Genomic DNA, 18,922 nt, shown 5'->3' with positions numbered 1-18,922 from the left:
TAGTGAAGTGAAGAGGTTCAGGGACACAATTTGCTTCATTCAATAGGGGTAAGCTGAATCACTGGGGAATATAGGAGCAATTTACATTTCAAATAAAACAATGGCCATACTTTATGGGAACAAGAATCGCATTGCAAATTCTTGTGTTGCAGAATATTATTCACATTTTCATAAACCACCCAGGGAAAGCTTTAATAGTATTTGAATATAGTGAAATGATTTACAATGTTTTAATAGTATTTGTTGTAGTATTTACTGCAGTTGCACGCACTGATCACTACTATCAGATAAACCTAAAACACTTTACACCAAAGAGATATATACCTTGAATACATTGAGTAAAAGTGTCTGTCAAATGTGTAAATGTAAAGCTAGCTACCATTTTGAATAAAAATATTCATTTAAAATACATCTATAAATGCATTTACCAATATGCACGGTTATATTTTTTATAACTGGAGAAGCTTTGATATAAGACCTAATAATTATACGCAATGTTTTTACTTTACTAACAAATTCTTATCACATGATGTGATGGTTAAAATACAGCTTATTCTACTCTTGTATACTCATTAAATACAAATTAGAGTTGTGTTTAAAAAATACACAATAAATGCAAATAGACAATGTAACTGTGAACTTATTGTGACATTCATTTTTATTTAAAAATGTGATAAACCAGTCTTGAAACATAAGATGTTGCTCCAGAGTAAATGTAAATAACTATAGAAATACCCTGTAAGAAGAGCCTACTTTAAACAAAGACTTCCTTTATTTATGCAGCTAAGATACATCATGGAAATTTGAGTACAGAGCAAAGGCCAGCTTGTGTCTGGCAAGCAATTTTATGGAGAATACTTGCAAAATGTGGAAACTAGACGTTACTTTGTATTATAAAATAATACAAAATAGAGATGTTTAAAAAAATATATATATTTAGATATATAACATATATAGATACATAAAATATAAAATATAGATATTTCATATAACTATAACAATCTGGGAATTGTGATTGATAATGCTAGCATGCAAATCAATCCATTCTGTGTCTCCGATATCCAGAGAAAGCCTGTCAGTAATTCCTCTCAAGTTACATATTGTTTTTAGATTTGAAAGATCTAACTTGCCACTTGAGTATGTTGAGATATTTAGGTCAAAGACACTCACAAACTTGATAAATTTGGAAGACAGTTGCTTGGAAACAACAACAATGCAGAGTCACTGAATGACCTGTAGCAACCAAAACACCTCATTTCAAGAAATATAAAAGAATAAACTTAGATTAAATTCCTTGCAAAGCACTTGTTACTTTGCTTTAGAATTCATTGTGATTTGACAAATGTATTGCTTGACTCATCACGGACTTTGATCTTCATTTGCACCTGCAAAAGTTTTTGTAAAGTCAGTTTTGACATATGGTTCACAGCTATTCAAAAATGTCACGTCTTATTATTAAATCCACAAAATAAAATCATGTTCATAAGGCCAAGTTAAATAGGTTAAATTCTGCCTGGACTACAGAATGCAATATATTTAACAATCTCTTTCTTTTAAAACAGTATATTGATCACCAATTGATCAGGTACTGTCCTTAAATCAAAAATCATTCTAGAAAGACTAAAAATCAGTCATGATTTTGGATATAGTTCATGTCTGAAACAAATCTTCATATATCAAAATATATATCTGTAGGGAAGTACAAAAAAAATACCTGTTCTAACATGAACTGAAGTGGATCATCTGGTCTATCAAAAACCAGTTTCTCTGTGATGTCCTGAAATAGCACAAATGTGACTGTGAGTGAAAAAATGCAAAACAATCATTCTTGTCTTGGATGATTGGTAGTTAGTCAGAGCTCTTTTTTGCTGTAATACTTTAGTAGTTTTATTAAATAAACTTAAATAATTCAATATTTTAATAGCAGCTAACCGTTTTACTTGTTATTTGGAAGTTCTATCAGAGCTCTGAATTGTCCTTCGCCATTTTGTGCTAAGCCATTCATCACTGTCTACCATTTTCTTCCTAAGAAAATATATCAGTAGCTCCAGCTTTGTTCTTTCTCACCTGAAATATCTGAAGAATATTATGAGTCTCCATATATTTAACAGAGCGTTCATAAGGATCCGTGAACACTGAGGTACCACGAAAGCTCTCCGCACTCTCGGTGATAAGCAGTTTTTCTGATAGAACAGAATCTGCCATCTCACAAAGTTTATGCTAATGTAGTGTACTAAAAACGACATATACAAAAAGTAAGTTGCGGAGTGTACTTCCGAGCAGCGTTATAACTCAAATAGTTAGCGTTCGCTCTTTAAGAAAGTATGCATTACCTCAGTGTAAAACAAAGATCAAACTTTGTCTTCAGTTCGTTTTATGTTAATATAGAGAAACGAGACCGCGTATCTCGAACAGGACTGTTTGAAATGTCACCCAGTAACCCCTAGCAACTGTACACAAAAGGCTTGGATGATGTCATTGGGCACAGTTCCCTGGGACAGCGCCTTTGATAAAGAATCGTAGAAAAGCGTTGTTAAAACGCAGAAAAACTGTATTCGTACGGTTGAAATTTTACTTTTGCAATTTATGCCGATTTTACCATCTATTTTTGGACAGAAAATTACCCCAGAAGACCTCAGGCTAACGTTTACAATGCGACTGACAAAGAGAAGGAGGGGCTAAACCGCCGTTTCTAGGCTGCAAGTCGTCCTCAGCTGACACCTCGGCCTACAATGGGTGCATTTTATGTAGGGCAGACGGTGTGCGTGTCCCCCGGTGAACCTCTCGGTGAAACGTTGCTGTTCATGTTTATAACCGAAAGGGGGAACTCAATATCAAGAAAAGCTTGCTACCAACGGAAACCTCCTACTAAGCGGAATGATATTATGGAGGAGAGGGATTGTTACATGTGACGAAATATTTACGTGAGCCAAGGTCGAAGAGCTTTTTTATCAAAAATAATATACAGAACATATACGCAAATATGCGTAAATATGCCAGTTTTGACGTTAGACATCAGAAAATCTGGGACGCACGGCCGTGAATTAAAATGATATCGCTGCCGATATCCAGACATAAATATGTATGTTAATTAGGTTGTTCACTGCTATCATAACACTAAGAAACGATCATTCTTTCGAATGATTGTATATATATATATATATATATATATATATATATATATATATATATATATATAAATATATAATGCTTTAACAAAAAAAAACAGCGCATAAAAAAAATCACTTAGGTTGATTATTCCTCGTCTAGACTACAGACGACCGCGCGCGCGCGCGCACACACACCTGTCATTGTCTAGACTGGGGGGTGTCGGGGGGAGGGGGTGCTCTGTGTAGCTGGGGGACTCACTATTGCATTTTGTGTCAGTCACAACGGCTCTGTGAACGTATTGGTGAACAAAAAAAGTTCGGTGTCACTTTTCACGATCTGATTGGCCAGCAATCCTGTCAGCAACTCTCCTTACGTTTCCTTGAGGTCAGCTAGGGACGTTAAAAAATAAATAAATGGGAAAATAGAAATGCGTAGAAAGTAAAAGGCACGGCGAAACAATCTAGCTTGTTGGTCTTCAAACTGACGGGCAGTGTCAGCATCCAATGTGGGACCAGATGCAATTTTGAGAAATTTATTGACATCGTCCCTAACCAATCTAAAGTAGGCTATCTATAAATGATCAACGTGCAGGATTCTCGGATGACTGGCCTTTTGATCGAGGATGGGACATGGATTTCAGGGAGTTTAGTAACACCAAATAGCATTAATCTCCTGGTAATGTATGCGTTCCTTCGTGCGCAATAATCAACGCGTAAAAGCAGAACTCCTCAAAAAGGGCGCACCGAAATTCTCAACGGAAAACGGTGCACTTGTACACCGAGCGATAATTAAGAAACTGAGGATGCGTAGTGTCCATGCTGGTTCAAACACAACAATTGGATAAGGCAGAATAGTTTCACTTTCAGAGCCACAATGGAGCCAGTTTCAACGTTCCTCGCCGCGCGGAAGGGAGGGCGTGCGGCTCACCGATTGGGGTAAAGTCATGTTGAACGATTTATATCGCAACCTACGTGCTTCAAGAAAGTCCATTCTGTTCCAATCGCCAGTAGAAAGGCGTGGCTGCCCAAAATCTTCGACGAATAGTGAAAAAATGGGAGGGCACGAGTGAGCTGCGTGATGTCCTCTCCGAAGGTAGGCTGCAGCGTGTGTTTATTGATGAGATGAAAGAAGATGGAAGTGAGAAATGAAACAAAGTAAGGGACAATATTAATAAACTCAGTCCTTGCCTGGGGAAAACCGGGGAAGCTGTGAAGCGCTGTAGCCACTGGAGAAGAAAGACCCTTAAAGCAGCAGGTAAGAAATAGGGAGAGAGGGAAGGGAGGGGGAGGGTACTTATACCTACTATTTATGTTAGGCTATTTATAAGAGTAATAGCAGTCGTCCCCTAGATATGTGGTGATAAAAACTTAAGCATGAAGCATATACGAATAGCTCAAACCAAAGACTTTAGTCCAATATTTCACACATAAAGCAGCTGTGAAGGAAAGAAAACTTGGCGAAATTACATTTAGTTGTGACACTCTGGATTATAGGAGCTGTAGGCTGAGTTCTCTCACAACATCCCATGTTTGTCTGAAATTAAACAAAAAGACTCGTGGTTGTCTGAAGTGACGTCTCAGGTAAAATGACCACTCGTTTTTCTACTTGTTTAGCAGTTGGCAGGCTATGAGACTTTGTCTGTAATTTTTATAAGTAGTGTTGTTGTACTAAGGCTGTGTGTTTTAATATTTAGCGAAGTGTTAAACGCAACACTGAACCATGACACGAAAAGCACAATACGACTCAACAGAGCCGCTAGGGACTTCCCTACATACGACCAAAATATTTGATAGAATAACACCGCGCTAACCGTGTGTTAAGTGTCAAGATTAAAGCCCGACAAAGCGACACAAGACTAAATGTTCTGTTTAACTAGAGATGGAAATGATTATTTCAACATTTCAGCCGCGTATCCTGACTGAGTCCTGGTATTTTCCGGGCTATTGCTAATATTTTATTGACCCCGGCAGATTTGCGCGCTAGCCTCTGGTTTCGGGCTATCTCAGACAAACACAATTGTTACGAATATTTCGTGTAGACGTTGTTAGCAGCTCGGACAAATCCCACACGAAAGTATGGAGTTTTGTAGGGAGTGTATCTGGCGCTTTACCATGTCCGTTATTTGTCATCATTGAATTAGGATACGCGCAGCCTAACGAAGTGACCGAAATTTTAGTCCTCGCGCCAAGTACGTAAAGAAACCCAAATTTAGTTCCATTTTCAAAAGATGAATGCCCATCTGTCCTGTTTTCTAATGCTTGTACTTACTGAATGACCTCTTTTTGACTCCGTGTTGTGAAGTGCCAGCTTGTTGCCTATAACGCACGCGTTTGTAGGCTAAGCAAACAATAAATCTCTCGGCCATTTTAACACAAAAAACTTAATATGGCAAAACAGAGAGGAGCTCTTCTTCATTTTTTGGAGGCCTTCGAGCTGCGGTCCGATCACAGCGCTGATTGTATTGTTATCTCTGTGTAGTATACGAGACGGCGGGTATGAGAGCCATGGCACTGGCCCGTAGTGGAAAAACACACCAGACACATTTTTCATTAATTTATCATATGCCCTCTGTTTCCCGACGCTGTATTATAAAATGTCTGGCTTATATAATCTGTTTATTTATAGCAAATGACATGAAAAGGTTGTCAGTTATGTGAGGAGATTCTATCCGATGTTGGCTACTTTGTTTTATCTGAACGAATGAGCTGAAAGAAGGAAAACCCTGCTATTTCACGACAAAAGTAATAATCTTATTTTAATTACCAATGTTAGTATTGTGTATGTTTGTTCGCTTTTTTTATTTTTATTTTTTGGATTTGCTGACCGCCAGTCTCTCAGACGGTCATTGCGGCCTTGGAAGTTTGACTGCTCCCCTTTACTTATTGATAAAAAAAACACAACTTAGCTGTATTTTAACGGTCAAATATTCCTTAATTCGACGTTAAGGATTTTTAAGAGTACAGAAATATGGAATACAAGCAAATTGTTGTTGTTAAAAAAGAGGTTTGCACTTGTAAATCATGGCGTCTGTTCTATTAACCCTCTGTGCTGCTCTACGTTAATATATTTGTTGCTAGTTAGCCAACCGTCAGTCTCCCAAACCTGTGGATGTCTAAATAACATTTTTTTTGTCTTTAGCCAACTTCAATCAATGTTAAATGTCGGCAGGTTCACGATAAAAAACTTTCATCTCTCTCTTTACATTTCTATGCTTCACAAGAGGGTGATGTATAGGCTAGGCGTGCATTAACGTAAGGCAATTGAACTGTAAATCGTCTTATAATATGATAGCGTTTTCTTTTTGCTTCTAATATTATTACAAATGCATACTTGTGTCAGAAACAATATTTCTTTTACATTTTTTATTTTCCCCCCTCCACTATGCTATCTACTACATTTTTTTTTTTATATCTGATACCGGCCTCCTTTTCATGTTTTTTGTCAAATTCTTCGTGGCTCTGCAGGTCGAGTAAATTAACTCTTTCTATATCTGTGGCGAATTAGGGATTTATTTTAGTCAGCTCATTTAATGAAAATACAAGTTATAGGCTATTAGTTTATGAATCAAACTCTCCCCCCACATGCACAAGGCTGCTCTGCTCGCACTTTGTTCCTTATTATGCACCTGTTTAATTCATTTAAATCCGTTTTTAATCGTGTATGTGTATCGATTATTTTTCACTGTTTCATGGATGATTGGCACAGTAGTTAGAATGGGAAGGAGGGCCTTGGCTGCGTTCAGGTTGTTTGTCTGTCAGCTTTACCGACTCTTAAGTTGCTGTTTGCGTGTAAAAGACCTTGAGATGTATGTTTTACGTTAGTATACGATAGTGTTTACCAAAACCGAAAATACACTTTTTAGTTTTTCTTTAATGTGTTGCAAATAGAAATACATTGGAAGTCCCAGTCACACTATAGACAGGCTATCCCAATGCCAGGGTCTCCTGCAATTGTTTTCCACGTGTTATTGCACCATAGTATCCTAAATGAGATTTTTCTTATTGCATTTATATAATGCTTGGAAATGTGTAACACTTTTGTCTTTAAAGATGTTTTTGCTTTTTAAGATGTTAAACCTGTGCAAGTTGTTTATTCTTGAGGTACCTTAAACAATAAGGCATTGCTGATAAGTTATATCATATAACTAAACATTAACTAAGACCACTGCTTTCCCAGATATGAATTATCAATATGTATGCATGCATTTTTATGTGGATTATCTTTCTTTTCCCACTTATTTGTTCGCTCTAAATAGTAATGTGTGTATTGGTGCGATTATTAATCTGTGGGGCAAATTGATTCTTGCTTATATATAATGATTGAGTTGAGTTTAGGCATTATTGTGGCAATAGAGGTTGTGATCATAATATATGTTTTCAAGCATATTTTATTTTTTATATTCATGCTCCATGACCTTTGAACAGTGTTTGTGGATGTTTAATGTTACAGCAATTTCTGTGTGTGATTATTGATTTATTTATTCAGTTTGTGATGGATGCAGTATTAGTACATGTAGACTGGATTATAATATGAATTTATATTCCTATTCTGAATGTTCTCTAAAGTTTTTTAAAAATGTTAAACATTCTTTTCGTCTATTTTTGGGGAGATTGAAATGATAAATGTGGCCAAAAGACAACAAATAAATCACGATCTTAGGAATATTGGGATTCGTGGATCAAAAGAAGGCATTGTGTGCTGTTTATTTTGGAAACATCAAACCCTCTTAGTGCTTCAAAAGTAATGCTCACATGCCACAGCAAGAGACTATTAAAGAGTTTGTCAGTTGCCTTACAATTGATTATTTGACAGAATTACGCTTTAGAAAAGTGCAAAATTACAATTAAACAATTACAGGTGTACAAAATTTCAATGATATTGTAATATGATTGATCACAGTGGGTATGCCGTTCTAATTATACTAAGAATGGTTCATGATAGCATTGATTACTGTTATAGTGTTGGCTGTACCATTAGACCAGAGGTTACTAAGTCAGGTTACAGGGATATCTTAACCATCGTACCAGTTTGGATGGTGACCTTCATTAATGTAATTAAATGTCAAGGTCAGATAACTCCTATTTAAGGAATCTTGTGAGAATCAGGAGAATGAGAGAATAAAACAGAGCCAAACACACATGTCCAGGTTAACTATCTAGATGCAGAAGTGACGCCAGCTATACTGTACATTATAAACATACACACACACACGCACACACACATATACTTGTATATGTGGTTTACAGGGACTCTCCATAGACGTAATGGTTTTTATACTAACCCTAAACCTACCCATCACAGAAAACTTTAGGCATTTTTTAAATTAAAAAAAAAAAAAAAACAGTTTAGTAGGTTTACGAGGACACAGGAAGTTTACCTTGTAATACTCATTTTACTATACACATTTGTGTCTTCATAAACTATATATATACACACACACACACACATGCAGGAGTGAATGTCCATACAGTTTCAATTGAGGCAGGAGCTGAAAACTATCGTACCTTTTTCTGTTGAAATGGCTCAAGGTTGAACTGCTCAGCTCACACAAATGTATTAATAACCAAACGTATGTATTGTCAGTAGGTGACAGTACTAAGAGGGGAGTTTTTTTATTTTATCTATAGGCATTTGACCTTTTGGCTTTTCTTTCCTCACAATGTGGCTGCAACAGCTACATTTCAGCCTGACGTGTTATGCTATTTTTTCATATCAAAATGATCATGTTATGTTCAGTTTAATTGCTTGGTATCCTGTGTCTGTGTCACATGGTTTGAGGAAATCCTTGACCATAGGATAGTTAACAGCACTCCTTCCTGAATTGATATCCTGTATTATTTTAACATAACGTCGAATCTAGGGTTTCAATTATGCAAACATGCATAACAAGAATTCTTTATTTATTCTGATGTTCTGGGCCTAACCAGTAGGAGGAGTCATTTTACTTTAGGGCTGTTTGTGTTGTTTTTTTCTTGATTTTCTAAGCTAAATCCAACTAATTACTGCTAACACATGAATATGTCAAAATGGCCTTAATATGTAGCTGAAGACAAAACAACAGGCACAAAAACTAAAACTCTAAAACTAAAAGTCAGAACATGAAAGAACTAGCAAAATTCTGTATTGAGTTGAGAGAATTATGGCTTGTTTAGATCCATTCAAATACTGTAACTCATTGTAAGAATTTTAATACACGATGATGTCTCTCTTACGTAGAAGAACAATTTTACATCAAAACTCATGACATAGCCTGAGGGGAAACCATGGTAACAATGGTCAGACACAAGACACAGGCAATTTGTTCACACTTTGATTTTTCTCTGCTTTCTTTCATGGGTCTATAACAATAAAAATATATATCCAGCTCTTTCGCAAAAATACATCAGTATTTAAGTTTGCATATGTAAAAACGGCTTCAAGACGATGCTAATATCCCAAAAAGATACATTATTACACTCAAAAAACAGTATCTGTTTTTGCTTTTGACACTGATCTCAGAACAGTTGGTTTTTGTTGAAGCTATGAAACTTAGATGCTTGTGTTAGCCCTTGAGAAAACATTTAGAATTGGATTGTAATTGGGCTGAATTTCAGTTTTTTTTTTTTTTTTTTTTGCTTTTAGTGAATGCTTGCAATGTAATTACTCGACAATTTAATCTGAGAGATCTATCAGAATTAGCGAGCTATCCACTTTTCCTAATTGAGCTGAACATTCCCTTACCCCTAGGCTTTATCTTAGAAGAATAAATTCTGTCCTTTTTTTATTTTACTGAATACGAGGTTAGTCTTGATGAGCGATTTCCTAATTTTCAGACTATTTTTAAGAATGTGGAGATAGGGCTGGTTGGACACGCTCAGAGACTAGATCTTTGATTCTTGTCGAGTGTGTGATTTTGGGGCAGATACAGCGCTTCCCTCCACGAGTGGGAATGCCGTACGCAACAGCTCGAGGGTTTAAAAGGGAATTCTTAATATAGGCCTCGACTGTATGCTAAATCCAGGTCAAAGTTGAAACCTCTTTGTCTTTTGCACATGTGCCCCTCTAAAAGTGTAATTGTGCTTCCTTGAACAGCAGCTGCTTCAGTGTTCACTAGTGACGGAGACGTCCTTGCTCTCTTCTCTTGATGCATTCTTCCCACTTGTAACACATCGTAGTTTGTACTGTGCACTCCACGCCGTTCACCTCAGATGACCTGACCGAGGCAGCGTCACAGACTCGCGCTATCTCATTCACACACCCACATCGGGAAAACCAGTTTTAGGCAGCAAGGTTTAGACCTCACCTGGCAGAGTAGTAACATTTACCATTTCAAGAAGAGTTGCTTTGGTACAATGGGGATTTTCCACACTGAGTGTGCCAAGAACTCTTTCCCGCCCTTTTGCATACATAATTGTCAGTCATGTGTTGCAGCATTAACTTGGTGAATGTTTTTCTGCCTAAAGTTCGACGTGAAGTTGCACTTGTGAAATAAGTAAGAATGTATTTTCAGTATGACAATGTCACAGTGCAAAATGGCTTTTTGTTCGTATTGAACGTAAAAAAACGAGTCAGAGAGTTTGTTTTTGGTACATGCAAATAAAAGCCTTTTCTCTTTTATTTCAGTCAGAAGGCATACGATAAGATGAGCACGTCGCGAGGATCTTTTCAGCGTGTCTCTTTAAACGCATAAACGAGTACACAGGCATTTCACTGATGTGAAAAATGTATCTTGGATTCTAATAGGGAAGTTGTATGTTTGCCAAGGTGCTTTCGTGTCCTCAGCTAACCCCGGCACTCATATGGTTTTCTACAAGTCTTAGTGAGATCACTGCCATTTCTAAAGGAAAATATCTGGAAATGGTTTGTAAAAGGGAGATGAAAAAATAAAACAGAGGTAGTCAAAGAGTTCTCTCTTAGAGTTTGGCCAAGTTTACTTCTTATTTGTTTACAACCGGGCTGTATAAAACGGGCCTGACGAACGCAAGGGAGGGAGCCGCTTTGGAGCACAGCAGAGCACTCAGAGATAGAATGTCCTCCATTTTGGAGAAAAGGGCAGCTCCAAACGTGTTCACTGTTCCAATAGGAGAAGTAATAACGACACATGGGCTAACAGAAACGGCGGCACAAATGCGGAATCGAGTAAAGGCTGTTTCACACATTACCACTCCACATTGTTAACAAGTCTTTATTGTTCCTGGCAAGACTAGTTTTTGAAGACGATCGGTGATGTGGCTGCGCAAAACAGTGGAGGATCTGGTGGGACAAATATATAATGTATCATGTTTCTGAGAAGACAACAACTGTCATCGAATGCACGCGCACACACACACACACACACACACACACACACACACACACACACACACACACACACACACACACACACACACACACACACACACAGAGTGTTAGCGAGGTATTCTGTTTAATTCAGTCCAGAAATATAAAACTAAAAGATGATGCATATATGTGTATATATATATATATATATATATATATATATATATATAAATCCTGCTAAAAGAACTACAGCATGTAGACTCTTCGTAAAGGTCACGATTGTGTATCTTTATGTAAATATTTTAAAGGCGTATTCTGTCCCCTGAGACCCTGGGCTTAAAACAGGATCAGTTTGTATTGTGTGTGTTGCTATAGTTTGAGGACATTTGTCTGTGACTTGTGTCTGGTTCATAGGGGAGGGAACAAGCCTCACGTTATTGCAGTGTCTCTATCCAGGTGTTGTTTATCCTACTCTGTATTATGTGGCCATTTTGGAAAGAGCACTTGACGTTTTTATGGGTATGTATGAACTGGGCCAGCTTAAAGAGGACAGCTGCAGAACTGAGGAAACATTTTCAACGTTTTGAAGTAAGAATGGCCTTGAAAACTCTGTGCATAGGTGTGCATACCTGTTGCCAGGACAGTTATTGTTGCCAAGGCAATTTTTGGCAGAGGTGCAAGTGTGCGAATTGTTTTCTGGCCAGTAACATTTTTGAGATTTTTTAATCTACAATTTCCTCACTGATTAGCAAAAACAAGAGAATATGGAATCATATTTTTATACTATTATGAATCAGTCTGTAGTACTGTTAGTGCCAATATTGTTGCTAATTTTGCCAATCATGATTTTATAGCATTATATATTTTTTTAACCACCAGTGTAAGTTATACAAACAAATATATATATATATATATATATATATATATATATATATATATATATATATATATATATATATATATATATAAATATTTTTTTTTTTTTTTTTAATATGTACAGTTACAGTATGTTAGGAATGTTCAGGACAAGGCAATTGGACAGAGGGACAAGTGTTGGAAGTGTTCCTGAATTGTTTTCTAGCCAGCCGAACGCTATTTTTTTAAATCTGCAGTCTACTAAAAGCAGAGAACAAAGAATTATACTTATATTGTGTACTATGAAACATTTTGTAGCCTAATTATCTTTTGATTAGGGCTGCAACAATTAAATGATAATAATCAATAGTAGCTGAGGTCACAGAGCAAGATACAGCAGAAAAAGTGTACAACACAAGAATGAGAGCAGTCCATAATAAACCTTTTAAAGAAGGTCATCTAGGTTTCTGTGTCAGGTGCTTTGAGTGCTGGTATTGTTCGGTGCAGTTGCAAGGTTTTTGTTTGTACTTTTTACTGTTCTTATAATGTAAGAATTTGCATTTTGCAAAACAGCATGTCCCAAAAGTATATGTGTGTGTGTGTGTACTGTGTATATTTATTATGTATATATATATATATATATATATATATATATATATATATATATATATATATATATATATATATATATATATATATATATATATACACATATGTGCATGTATATATTTAACAAAAATATATGTATAAATATTTATATTTATATATAATATTATATATATATATATATATATATATATATATATATATATATATATATATATATATATATATATATACATACAGTACATGTATACATGTAAATATTTCTTAAATATATACATGTATGTATGTGTATTTATATATACATAATAAATATACACAGTACACACACATCTTATGTAAACAAACATATGTGTGTGTGTGTGTGTGTGTGTGTGTGTGTGTGTGTGTGTGTGTGTGTGTGTGTGTGTGTGTGTGTGTGTGTGTGTGTGTGTGGCTGTGTGTGTGTCTGTGTGCGTGTGTTTAGTAGTATTTATATAGGGATGTTGGGATGATTGAAAAATAATTAGTCTCTCCTTTAAAAGCCCAATTAATAAAGTAATGTGATGGAAAAGTGTTATATGCTCAGAAGAGAGAATGTGTATGTAGAATAATCTATATCTATTCTAACAAATAGGCCTATACAGCATTCATTACATAGACTTCTTTGCATATTGAAGATTATTGGGCTAGATGTGGAATAGCATGTGTTTTAAATATAATACTGAAAATAAAACGAGTCAGTTTTATCTGATTAATTGAAGAATTCATCACTAGAAATAGTTGCTGCCTTACCTTTTAATCACAGTCAGTATTGTTGCTGATATTAGTGATTGTAATTCTGTAGAATTATTCTTTAGTAGTTCAGTAGAAAATGTAGATGGTGTGTACCAGTGTATGTGTTATACAAGCAACTCTTTTGAGGATGGCATTTACTTTATTTTTATTATTATTTTTAGAATTAATTTAAACATATGATTGAATCGTTTCCTATACACCTTAGGTGTATGTAGCTTGGCCAGGACACTTTCACATATACAGCCTTTTATGGAAAACACATTTTACCATTTTAGAGATCATGTGATCAGGACCTGTTGTAAAATACTGGTAAATGAGAAGCTGGAACATTATAGCTCTAAAATTGTAAAAGTTAGAGTTGCATGATTTTGTTTTTTTTCTTTTCAAATAGAGATCACAATTCTCACACAATTCTGAACAAACTAACTAAACTAAATTCTGAACTAAACAAAATAACATGTAATTTACTAGATGTTCTGCCAAAATGTTAATTCCTGCATTCTATTTGAAATGTTTATTTAATTTGAATGAATTCTTAAAAAATCAGTTTGAATGAATAATTCAATGACTAATATGTAATTACTGGATGAATCAGCATTTTTGAATGAATCTCTTGAATGAATGATTCAATGACAAATATATTTTTTAATAGTCACTTGTCGCCACCTACTGGTTTAACTGATGAAATGATACAATCAAGTTACTTTCAAAAGGTAATTTGCTCTATTTTGATCTCTACTGTAGACATCACTGTTTTTATATCCGAACTATATACTTTTATGCTAGTACTTCAGTCATCATTTGGATATTTGTGACACGGAAATAACAATACTGTGTGGTTGAAAAGAAGCTGTTTCATGTTTTTGATGTCAAGGTGTGAATAGAAATACAACGTTAAAAAGACTGAAAGCAAAACAGTTACTTATGTTGACAGCAGATGTGCGGTTTAGGAGGTTTAATGTGTTAACACGTCTAATGATAAATTGTTCAAAAGTGTCCAAAATAAAGAGATGTTAAAAAATTATTTAAACCTATTGTCTTTGATATGATGATATCATTATGTTTGTTTGTTTTCCTGCATGTTAGTTGCACCTCATGACATTGTTGGTCACACTACCGTGGTGGACTTTTTTAAAAAAAAAATATATTTATAATATTTTAATAAAACTGCTTCACTTTTTTTTTTCTATAAATTAATAATAAATGACTATGCCAAACTAATTATTTCAGTGAGGCTTTTTTATTCATTATGAAATCAAGACAATTGTAACGACCTGACATTTTTTACTTCATGCCCCAAATTAATTTTCATTGAGAAATTAAAAACTTGTTCATCATCACAATGGCTTTAAGACGATGCCATTCAAATCATCGAATGTATGAATCGCATTTCTAATGTATTTTCGAATAAATTAATATTCGGGCAAAAAAATTGTGCCATGTCACTTGTCGTTTCCAGGCAGTTGTTGCCAGGGTAATTTGGCAGAGGTAAAAGTGAATTGTTTAGCCAGTCTCACACAATTATGTTTTTTTTTTTTTTTCTTTTAGTTATAAAAGCAGAGAATATGAATTATTTGGATGATTTTTTCCCCTAAGACATGTGCAAACCCCAGTTTATATACACACATTTGTTTTGTGAAATTGATTGTGAAAATAATTGTTAGTTGCAGCCCTATGTTTTAACACCATTCATGCAGCTGTGTATGATGGTACTTATAATTCTATAGCATTATTTTTCATAAGTGTGCAACAATGTGTGGGGTTATACAAGCAGTACTTTTGTGGAGCTGGCATAATATTTTTTAGATGTGCAACTTTTCTAATTCACTTAAATGAATACTGCAGTGTGATGACCCCTCATCAAAAGGATTGTTCCGATTTTTTTAATTCACACATCCAATTAAGTCACATCCTTATTTTCATTGATAAGGTGGAGAACATTAATGAGATTTTGGCTGTTTCTGTGTAAATCTTGTGAAATGGTTGGCTGTCCTAACACGCTGCAATTGCAACATGGTTATTAATCTGACGACGTAGGGTTTCTAAAGGCCTTATATTTTGGCAATGGAGATTTGGCAGACTGGGCTGCTTTATTGGAATTACTAGAAAAAAACAATACCATTGTTTAAGAAAGAACGAAAGTAATAGAAAGAAAAAGAGAAAAAGAAAGGAAGAAAGAAAGAAAGAAAGGTTTCCTGTTTACAATGAATTGTTCTGACAGTGTATTCATTTCCTTGTGTGTTAATACGATGGCAATAGGTATGTACACAGTTTTCAAGCATGTTCCTATTTGCTATCATTTCAGTCAGGATTCTAGCTTGATTTCATTAATATTTATGTAATTTTCAGTAAAATATTTTATGCTTTACACCAATTGTTTCCCACTACCTGTAATAAGTATCATGTAATCACGTCTTGTCGGACACTATGATATATTTATATTAGGGCTGTCAATAGATTAAAAATTTTAATTGTGATTACACCCTCTCTGTGCGATTAATCACACACTTATTAAACTAAGCATATACCATTTATCCTGTTTAACATGTTCATTTTGTCATCATTTGCTATATCCAGCAGAGTAAACCATCAGATTGAAGGGTGATTCTCACAAAACTGTATTTTCTGCATGCTTTTTTCAAGGTAAATTTAGGTGTCTTTCCAAAAAAGGACAATTGGAGACTCCAAAAGGACACCAGATAACCAAATGATATAAGAAGTCCATATAATTCATACATTTATGAACACCAAAGCACCCATTAAAAAAAGAACATTACAGAAAAAGGTTTTCAGAATTCACAGTGTACAGAGCAACAGCAAAGAGATCGTTTACATTTTAGTCAAGTCAAGCTGCGATACTGAACATGACCACATGTTTGTGCATCAACATAATGGACTCCAGGTGCAGTCACACTGCACTTTTCGTTCCATTGACTTCCATTCATACGCATGCGAATGCATCAGACCGGAAACACAAGATTGTGCGAAAAGTTTCGCATTTCGTTGTGTTCCAAAGTTCAAGTTTGTTGAACTCTGATCTGCGAATTCACATCACGTGAAGACGTGCGACCGGTAGAAGAACGATTAGTTATGAAATAAACGAATGATACATTTGCAGTAAAGTTGAGTAGGTTGTATATTTTTACATTTTGATTGTATTATTATGTTATATGTTGAATTCATGTTTAATATAAAAGACGCTGTAGACCATGACGTCACATCATGATCGTTGCAGCATCCAATTAAATTTTGCACATTCAATGTCTAGTGCGATGGTGGCTTCACGTGCGCTTACTGTACGACTCCTGTACGTCAACACAATCATCTTAACCTTGAATGCAATCATCATCCTTCAAAACTTTACTAGCGAGACGCTGGTTTGCTTTATCCAGCCGAGATTCATAGTTTGCGTGTCATCTGGCCATACAGTGGTGGGATGTTTTGACATTCCATTCAGTCTGTATTTCACACATCACAATATGTGAGGGCCACTTATAGCCACTTTTCCACCATCGGGCTGAGCGGTTCTTAGAATTGTAAGGAATGGTTACAGTTGTGTTTCCACTTGAGCCTTATTGAAATTCATTATTTTCAAAAATGTCACTTTAGTCAATTCACTGGTATTTAACAAATTTGACTGTATTTTGCAGCAAAACTAGATAAGGCCATGTGTGCTTTTTTTGCAAAAACCTTTAAGTCCACCTCTTTGAACAACAAGACATAGTAAAACGTCAGTTTCTATCAGTTTTATAGCAGGAAAAGGAACACTGTTGTGTTTACTTGCTACTCGTGAAATCTCTGTCATTGTAACGATGGACAAAACGTGATAAAAACTTGCAGCTCGGCAATTGAAAGCCGGCTCATACAGTATGCACACCATCATTCATCTTGAAATCATATGATTCGATTCGTATCTTCCGACTGGTTCTTCTGTGGAATTAGAGGCTTTTGCTGACAAAAAGCTTGTTTCGAGATGCATAAGCACTGTGCAGACCGATCGGCGTATGACATCAATGTACCTCAAGAGCGATTGGAGAGCAAACAACTTATTATGCTTTTGAATGGCTCTCATGGTACTTTGATGTCATACGCGATCCCCGATGCATTTCGATCAACTTATGCCCTGTCCCAAATGGCACAATTCATATGCACTTTTGGTCTTGTGGACTTAGAATGGCTGCTGCTTGCACGTGTCCGTTAAGTCCATGAGACCGTAGGGTGTCCCATTTGTCAATTTTAGGTTTCAGAAGGGTGTTTGCAAGCGCCCCCTTTGCAGTCGATATGCGCCCTCGATGCAGACTTTTGTCGAGCCTGCACTGAAGTTAGCTCCGCGCCAGACTTCTTCCTGACAGTCAAAGCGGTGTTACGTCACGAAAGTGCTTAGAGTGTTTAGGGTGCCTTAGCCTAAAGGGAAGTGGTATTTAGTGGTTTATGCCAATGAACCTTGTATTCTGAATGGGCTGGCACTGGGATTTAGCGAATTTGAAGCGAAAGTATTTGATGAACGTATATACTATGTGCGGCAAACATTCGCTCAATATCATTATCTCATTTTTGATGGGGGTGGCGTTTAGTGGCTTTTGGGTTTGTTTTTATGTTATTTTCAGCTCTAAATACTGGCACAAACACCAGTAAATTGACTACTACTGAAACCTTAGTAAATCATGTTGCTTGATTTATTTAAATACTCTCCTCCCATAAATTTTGCATCTGGAAGAGAAACTTCGACAAATGCACATAAGGTCAGCCGCAAAAATAACTGTATGCATGGCACGCCTTTCATTGCTATTTTTTCACTGTGCGTCTTTCCTGACAGTAGTTTTTTTAGCACCAAAAAAGGGTTTGCACTGTTGCAAACTGTTAGTAACTCTGGCCTGTACTGTTTATTTTCCAGTTCTTATTATTCAGGCTGATTTTTTTGTCATTATTTTTATAGCACATATCAATATTAAGGAGAGGCGGCGCACTGAGCCATGGGTGGAGCGTGAAGTCCAGCTCCCCCTCTCTAGATGTAATTTGGGTGTAATGGATGGAGCTAGAAGTTCCAACCGTACCTTAACCCTACACAAAACTCTATCTCTCCACCCATTAAATCCACAGAGATGGAGCTGGATGTCATTTGTTTTTAATATTGAGCAACACTCGTTATTAAAGGATTAGTTCACTACAAAATTTTTACCAAATTAAAATTTCCTGATAATTTACTCACCCCCATGTCATCCAAAATGTTAATGTCATTCTTTGTTCAGTCAAAAAGAAATTAAGGTTTTTGAGGAAAATATTCCAGGATTTTTCTCCATATAGTGGACTTCAGTGG

The 18,922-nt window shown here is 35.8% G+C and overlaps 2 protein-coding genes across 16 annotated transcripts in view; one reads left to right on the top strand and one right to left on the bottom strand.

Annotated features, from left to right (window-relative positions):
- Positions 1-693: 693 nt before the first annotated feature.
- Positions 694-5,465, bottom strand: tex55 (testis expressed 55). Of its 2 annotated transcripts, none has more exons than XR_010897029.1 (3): positions 5,380-5,465; positions 1,715-1,777; positions 694-1,385 (listed from the first exon to the last, which is right to left on the bottom strand). XR_010897029.1 is itself a non-coding variant. In XM_067408380.1 (3 exons), exons 1-3 carry the CDS (start codon positions 2,203-2,205, stop codon positions 1,326-1,328), a joined length of 261 nt encoding a protein of 86 aa, XP_067264481.1. In that variant the 5' UTR covers positions 2,206-2,627; the 3' UTR covers positions 694-1,325. The 2 variants fall into 2 exon arrangements, 1 of the variants encoding a protein (XP_067264481.1); XM_067408380.1 differs by lacking the exon at positions 5,380-5,465 and adding an exon at positions 2,068-2,627.
- The window catches only part of zbtb20 (zinc finger and BTB domain containing 20), a 91,047-nt gene continuing 75,566 nt past the window's right edge, over positions 3,442-18,922 (top strand). For 10 of the 14 annotated variants that reach the window (XR_010897026.1, XR_010897027.1, XR_010897025.1 and 7 more), the window contains exon 1: positions 4,217-4,365. The gene's annotated coding sequence lies outside the window, so the exon portion shown is untranslated. The other 4 variants (XM_067408376.1, XM_067408373.1, XM_067408372.1 and 1 more) reach the window with 4 other exon arrangements.

Source organism: Chanodichthys erythropterus, chromosome 13 (assembly GCF_024489055.1).
Source record: "Chanodichthys erythropterus isolate Z2021 chromosome 13, ASM2448905v1, whole genome shotgun sequence".
In the NCBI taxonomy this organism is placed as follows: Eukaryota; Metazoa; Chordata; class Actinopteri; order Cypriniformes; family Xenocyprididae; genus Chanodichthys; species Chanodichthys erythropterus.
This window is presented reverse-complemented; position numbering and strand designations above follow the sequence as displayed.